The 8,510-nt window shown below is 26.6% G+C and overlaps 1 protein-coding gene across 1 annotated transcript; it reads left to right on the top strand.

Annotated features, from left to right (window-relative positions):
* Window positions 1–2,622: 2,622 nt before the first annotated feature.
* LOC113554278 lies at window positions 2,623–7,676 on the top strand. The gene is made up of 4 exons (XM_026958043.1): window positions 2,623–2,677; window positions 4,865–4,965; window positions 5,301–5,418; window positions 6,964–7,676. Exons 2-4 carry the CDS (start codon window positions 4,883–4,885, stop codon window positions 7,090–7,092), a joined length of 330 nt encoding a protein of 109 aa, XP_026813844.1. The 5' UTR covers window positions 2,623–2,677; window positions 4,865–4,882; the 3' UTR covers window positions 7,093–7,676.
* Window positions 7,677–8,510: the final 834 nt, after the last annotated feature.

The raw sequence follows: 8,510 nt of genomic DNA on the forward strand, positions 1-8,510 counted from the left end.
GTTATTAAATTATTGATTAAAAGTTTTATACGCATACAGTATATTGTATACATATCGCCTATTAACCTATGTGTCAATTTTTTTTAATAATTATTATTTATTAATACTTAATAGTTAATAGTTATACATTTAAGTCTAGAAATAATATAATACAATTTCTGGTTCCCCGATACAGGATCGTTAAAATTATATTTTATTTTATGATTTTAATTTATGTTTCCCATAATCCACAGGTTAAAGACACACACAACAATTAATAATAGTATCATATATACACGATGACACAGTGAGCAAACACGGACAATATTTACGGTCGAGTAGGTTTTGTGACCGTTTTATGTGATAATGGTTAGTAGGTGGAGGAAAAAACGACTTTTTTTAATATTTAGCATCTAATATAATTGTAATACGTGTACTTACCTACGTTTTTGGAGGAAGTCAAATGGAAGGGGGTCGTTGGTATATGTATTGAAACAAGTGTTGTGAGCTAGTAATTTGTGAAACGGTAGTGATAGGAAATTTTTTAACGCATTGCACTCGTACTTTAATTGTTGTACAGCACAGACCACGAGAGCAGCAGCGGCACGGCAGCAAACTTCTATCCTGCAGGAACAACATAATCTTAAACGTAAGTTGTTAATATTTATTGAGTTTATAATATTCTCGACGACCTGATCCCTTGAGCCAAGAGGACAAGTTTGTCTAAATTATAATACAATCAATTTGTTCGTTCGGCTCGAGTCATGAGGATCGTCAACAGCGACTTTATATATACTCAAAAAATTACTATAATTTTTACAATATTATGTATTATATCATTTATTAAGATTTCAAAATAAAATACTTACTTTTAATATTTCTTAATAGTGTACTTTGATTTACAATTTTATTATTAATTTATACGTGTACTACTTTCAATAATTTAAATAAATATATTTTGTTAGTATTTGATACCTAACATATAATAACGAATTTAATAGTAAACTTATCTTCCATTTTGTATGAATTATTTTAGTTAGGTTTTAGATTATCCATTACTATGTCTTTAATCTTTATGAATATTAAGTAGCCAAAATGTATTATTTCATATATTTCGCACAGTGTAACATCCCATACACATTTATTAGATGCATAGATAGTTTAAATTTGTGTTCATATCTGTCAGCTATAAATGATAAAAAAATGTACAGACATTTAAAATCATCACAAATCTTCCTTAGAGCTCGTGACTTTTTATTTAAAAATGAAAATACAAATTTACCCAACAAATGTATGTATCACATCATAATCTTATGAAGCGATTAAGACGATTAAACTCGTTGAACACATTGATATTGTATAATATATATATAGTTCAAAGCGTACTTATACTAATTTTATTTTTATTTTTCATAATAAACGCGTTTGTGAGATAATTATGTATGTATAATACTGCACACATAACATAAAAATTTAATAACGATCGAATGATAAAAGAAATTATACCTACGAAAAAAAGTTCGGTCATCGGTAAATACCTGTGTGTCCTCTTCCGCTCGACTGCACCACGCGGTTATTATCGTCACTCGCAAAACTATAATGCAGTATAATAGGTAAATAATAACGTACAATAATATTATAAAGACGCAGACACCTTTGAGTTTAATATAATTACAGTTTAGGGCATTAGGCATGATCGATATAAATAATATGATATTTAAATCGAATTTTTTTCTCCCGCGGGTCAATGCAACCGTATAGTAAATTACCGAAGTATAGATCACTCGCGGTTATAATGTCATGTATGCGCGTATTCTGTGTATATAGAGCAGACAACAGACGTACACAATATATATTATAATATTATACTATTACAATGCGCGCCACGTCATTATATATTTTGCGAGAGCAAGTGTCACACGCTTTTGGCCTGGCTGCACTATCGGCTCGCTGCCGTGTATCTTTTTAATGTAACTTATCATGAGAAAAACTCGATATCGTAATAAAACGTTTCACGGTTGATGGATATCGTCGTGCACAATCGTCGACAACGCTTTTACGATCGTTGTTTTTGACAAACATATTTATCATTGTTTTTCTTATCAAACAGTTGCCCCCCTATATATTATAGGTGCACTGCAACACATACATATTATAATATGTACTAGGTGCCTCTTAGGCGTATGTATATTATATGCACAAGCCACACTTTTATTTCTTTTATTTAATAGATGTAATAATGAAACTTCTGTAAGGAAACGAGTGTTTGATAATAATGTAAATGTATTTATATATAATATATTATCTATTATCGATACACGCTCGATATCGTTTATCGAAAGATTACGGAGGGACACACTAGTGCACGGGTCGAACAACGCCACGATAAATAGGACTATATTATTATATCATACGATATTTTTATAAGTATACCTATATTAGTACAAAATTACATTCGGAATTCGGTTGGTTAGCAAGTTATCGAATATATGTAATGTATTGTTATTTTGACAAAGATAATCGGAACAGAATGCGAGCTGCACGTAAATCGTACAGGTGGTATACCAACATGTGTATAAAATAAATTGTAGAACATGCATACATTTAGTCTCGCAAACACACGTGTAATATATTATAATATATTATTATAACGCAGCTAGAGGAATTCATATTTGAACAGTCGAGGGAAAAATTGCAGGTAGGTATTAAAAAAAATTATTTTCGATGACTATTTAAACACGTAATAATATGAGAGAATAAAATTATTAAATTCTTTATATTACATTATAATACGATTAAATATAATATTAGAATATTAGAGACTAAAAGCAGGTATCTAATATTTAGGATAAAACACATAAACATATGGCTTTTGGTACTGGAAAGGTAAAACACAACATTATACGATATGGTCATCATTGTACGATGTGTTGCATTAAAACGAGTATTATTAACTTGAATATTTACAGTGAAGTTGGTAAATTTAAAAAAATTGAATCCCAGACTAATGTAACAGTTTCCATGGGGAAAGAGTATCTATACTTATTCATATTACAGGTACCTATGTGCAATATTTTACATGGGTACCTATATATGTCATAACCGTGAATCAATAAGTAAACACAAAACCATATGTTCTAGCGTTCATTTTTATTTACATAATTGTAGTATTATGAGAACCATGTTCTACGAGACTATAAAACTATAATAATATCTACCTTAAACGATTTATAAAACTTCAGATTATAAATTTTTAAAATCCTAATACACAAAAATAATTTCAAAAGTAATGTCTAACTGCAGGCATGGTGAAGACAGTGACATTTCTAGCAGGTATCTGGTTTGCTATTGGTATTATTAAGTTTTGGAAAACTAACTACTAAAATATTTTCTAAAAGCAAATCTACTACAGCTAGAAAACAAAGACAGACAAAGAAGCATTGTAGACAACATCGTAATAATATGTGGAACCGCAGACCAACGATAAAACCAATATTATAATGTTATTATTTAAGTATAAAATATTACTATGTATTGACCGTTATTTCTACAAAACCGTTGTGACAATGAAAACATTGTAATTATATTATAATATTATACACAGAAAAACATAACTACTGTGTAATACATATAATGCATATGCACACAAACACGTATCTATATCATAATATACATTTATAAATTGTGTTATAAAGCTTAGTATGTGATGACTAATGTTAACAGCTGCAGGTGTCAATTGGTGTGTTCTGTATATTGTGAATAGTTATAACTTTTAATATTATATAATACTATATTATGTTACAAATCACAAAATGTTGATTTTTAGTTTATAACCTATAAATTATAATCATAATTATTTGTATACAAATGTTATAATACCCGAGTACTAACACAGATTAAATACAGTATAAGTACAGTATATATATATATTTAATTTATACTACTAAATAGTAACGCTACTTATGTAAATATACATAACAGTATATGGCACAAATATTAATAAAATAATAATAATAAATACTTTAAAATTCTGGTTGAAATGCATTTATCTATAAAATACTTTGTGAAACGCTTTAAAAAAAGTTATCTAAGTTGTATGAATCAAATGCTTACTTAATTATTACTAATAAGTTATTAGCAAAAAACCAATAAGTAATAAAACTACATACATCATTGGGGGAAAAGACAAAAAAGCCAAGTTCACAGTCACAATATCCGAACTCAATTATATTGTTATAGGTTAAAGTAATAATAGTACTGTGTAACTTAGAATATTTATTAATCTAAAGGGACCAAAAAAAAAAAAACTCCGACACTTGAAACTTTGAGACACCAATGAGGTTATTCAAGATATGCATGACATTTTAAATGAAAATTATGTTAATTTTTCCTGATAATTTTTTTTATAATATATTTATTAATTTATATATATTATTTATTATAGAGGTGCAGATTATTGTTAATAAATAATAAATTGATACTTTTTTGCATACTCTGCAGAAGGTATATACGCCTATTATGAATGGTACAATTTATTTATTAGTATTTGATACAGTTCTAAAAACGAATTATAAATTATAATAATAGTATATGCATACGTAGTTAAATATGCTGGGTAATACTACCCAATGACCGCAATCAACACTGCAGTCTGCAGGTGATATCCTATATACCTAAGTATGTATGTATTATATATATAGAAATTACTTTACAACACGAGTACCTACTATAATATGTGCAGGGCACCCTCGCGACTCTGGCGTCCTTGTATATATGCCCTCCTTGGCAACTAACTATATATGTGGCGTAAACAAATCGCCGATTATACATGGCATTTCATGAAACGCATTCGTTACGTTCAAACGCACGTTATTATATTTTTTAGCGTTCAACTGATATTATTATGTCGGAAAAAGATATTGCCAGACAAGTATTACGTGGTTATATAGACAGGGAAATCGACTTAGAAAACCAATTAAAAGAGATGTGAGTACACAAACCATATACCTAAGTATAATATAAAAATATATTTTTTACAATTGTTTATATTACTTGTTTCGAGTCTCTCATGTCGTAGACGTCCAATTTAGAGACGAAAAGAGACTTTTTTCAATAAGCTATTCCACTACTTTTACATTTATACGCGATTATTAAAAATATCATCATTAAATTGTTTGAGAATTCAAATGACTTAAACTTGATTTCATCGAATAAATAACATTTGTAGAACATATCCCCTATGTATAATTTTAGTGCCTATTTTACTAAGCCATGCGTGTCCTCGACATTACGTTAAAACAATATAATTGTTTCCTGTGCAGATTGATTAGGCGTAAGACAACAACAGTGGCAGAAGATGGAGACTTTTTTAAAATCCGCCGAGAGCAAATGGAAAAACAAAAGAAAATTGCAAAAAAAAGGAATGAAACGTTTTTAAAAGTGAGTAACAGTGTATATGTAACACAATAATTCCAACCTACTTATTATATTCTTGTTAGTTTTATTTTTTATGTATAGTATGTGTACGTAGATTATAGGTACTTAATTGTTTTAAATATTTATCACTTATACAGGTACCCAAAATCATTATTATTTAACTACAACTTCTAACGTTACATTTTAATTATTACTTACCTACTAAGTAAAAAATTGTGCCATTAAATTAAAATACAAATGTATTAATTAATAAATAAATCAAATTATATAAACAAGATTATAATTATAGTTATACTTCGAACGTCGCGCAAAAAATTATCTTAAAACGAATATAATAAAAGTAAACACGTGTTTTCAAATTTAAGAAGCGTATAGGTAGGTGCTTATAAAATCGCATTAGAAAGGTACAACATAGTTTTTATTTTAAAATATCTACTTAAATACAATTTTCAATAATAAAGGTATATGTCTAGCCTTCCATTTCGCGTGTCCATTCAATATGACTTTATATAGTAGGTACCTATATATGCAGTTAATATTAAGTTTTTAAATTACATCTATGCATGGTATTTTGGTAAAATCAATTTGACTTTAGTATACTTACAAATTTCAATCTTATATTCTTACAGTAATATAGTAATAATTGTATTCATCCACTGTTTTTTTATTTACTTTGCAATTCATATAGTTCATAAATATAATAAAAAAAAAACTTAATCAATTTATAAAAGTAGTAAATTATTGTATCTCTTTAGTATATAAAAAGTAACAGTTTGAATTGTTTTCCATTACTATATTATGATAATTAAAATTAAATAAAAAGTTATTAAAAATAATAAAAGTTACAATTATGATTTAATGATTTATTAAAAGTGAAGGTTGGCTAATAGACGCAAACAGAGAAATAATCCCACAATTCCCCTTATACAGGGGATTCATCAAACATATTCACCCCCATTTTTTCTTTAATAATGAATATATTCAGTTTCTAATTTTTATAATTCTTAAAAATATACTTAAAAATACAAAATTTTCAATTTCCTGACAATTTTTTTAATAAAAAAATATAATTTCTTTAAAAATGCACCTAATTTAAATTCGAGTAGTTTCTCAGTTATTAAGATATTTATACAAAAAAAAAAAAATATTTCTTGAAAATGGTTTAACAACAATATAAATAAGCTAAAATTTTGAATCTAGTATTTATTAAACTTGAACCAATTTTTTTAAAATTTTAAATATTGATAGATTAATATTAATTATTAAAATTTACAAATTTCCATAATCTCCATATCTTCCAAACCAATTATTATGGATCTATTATTCTTAATAGTTAAGTATACAAAGTTAAATAGCTCAAAAACTAATTGTCCGAATATTGATGTCATTGCGTTAACATTTTCTGAAAAATTATCCTAAAGCGTTATTGAAGTAAAAAAGGTGAGCATACCTTGTATGCTTCTTCCAAATATTAAAAAATTAATAATGAATTAATTGGTAACCTTATGAGTTATGGCATAAGATTTTAAGATAATTTTTTTTGTTTAGGATCTCGAACACACTACTGCAAAATTAAGAGCATCTCTAGCTTGCGACGATCTCACCGACAAAAAGTTAGACAATGAACGCAAAAAGTTTACAGATTATATCAGGCAAACACGTAAACAGTCTGTTTAATACTTACATTATATATATATATATCAGTACATGTGCCTTACAAGAAGCTGTTTTTGACGTGTATAGATACTGTGATACTGTGATATTTTATCAACAAATCAAATTTTATAATATGGATTTAATTTAATAACATGGCTTTTTCACAAATTAAATGTAAATCCGTAGGAGTATTGTACATATTTAATCATTATAATAAGAAACCTTTTGAGAAAATAATACCAACAAATCGTTACATGCGATTACACAATATAGAAAAAATTGTAAGCGATTAAAGTTTCTTTTGTTGATATTGATTTATAATTTTTTGTAGTTCTGTTTCTGTAAATATGTATAATTATTTTATAGGTTACCTACTTGAAGGTTATAGTCTTGCGTTTACTGTGTAACAATTTGACCTATAATTTCATAGTTTAAATAAATCATGATTTACTTATTTTTAAGGCTCGGATTTTAATGTATTTGCATCTTTTGTATGGAATGTTTTACACGATTCTTTCCTAGTTACAAATGTGTTTCAAGTACTTCGTGTTCTGATCACAACATTTTTATGAAGCATTTTTTGATGTTTTTAACGCATTTTTAATTTTTTAGGACATTTTTGACCTATTTTTCGTATTATGACCAAAAAATTTACTGCATTGAAATATAAATACTACATAGTACTTCATAATATAAATTAGTTTCATTTTGAACATAACATCAGGTAATCCAGTTTTAAATTAGACAAGGCTGAAACTGTAAATTTCTCTTATCGTACAGTGTAATGCAAATGTAATTTAATTTTTAATATTATATTTTTTTTACATAATAATTTGAATTTATTTAATAAATAAAGCATTTTTTTGATATATTTAGAACCCATTTTAGAGTTTTTACTTTTTAGGTCAAAAATGCATTTTTTGAAAAGGCGTTTATATTCGAGCCCTACTTATTATTATATAATAGTGTCGGTTTAATTTACTTCTTAATTCTATAATACATGATTTTTTTTATCTTAGTCACACTTACTTATTGTTAAAATATCTTATAAGTTTAAAAATTATGTAATACAAATTAAAAAAAAAAAAAAAATTTAACGATGTCATATGATGCGTTTAAGGATTTTATTACTGTGAGACATAAATCATTTCTGTCTCAACAAATTTACTTCTCTAGCTTGTACTGCAATAATTTGAAAAAATCTAATGTTCCATTATAGCCTAATGATGTGCTTAACTAGAAATAGCTAAGGAGGACGGAAGGCGCAACATTAGATATTAGAGCACTAAATGCATTAATTTAATTGTTTAAATATACATATACATATCCAAAAATATATTTTAAAAAATAAGTTAAATTACTTGTTCAAAGCTAAATTAATTTCCAATTGTAAAATAATATACATAAATAAATTTAATAAAATAATTAGTATTATAAAT

Source organism: Rhopalosiphum maidis, chromosome 2, assembly GCF_003676215.2.
Source record: "Rhopalosiphum maidis isolate BTI-1 chromosome 2, ASM367621v3, whole genome shotgun sequence".
NCBI classification, from domain to species: Eukaryota; Metazoa; Arthropoda; class Insecta; order Hemiptera; family Aphididae; genus Rhopalosiphum; species Rhopalosiphum maidis.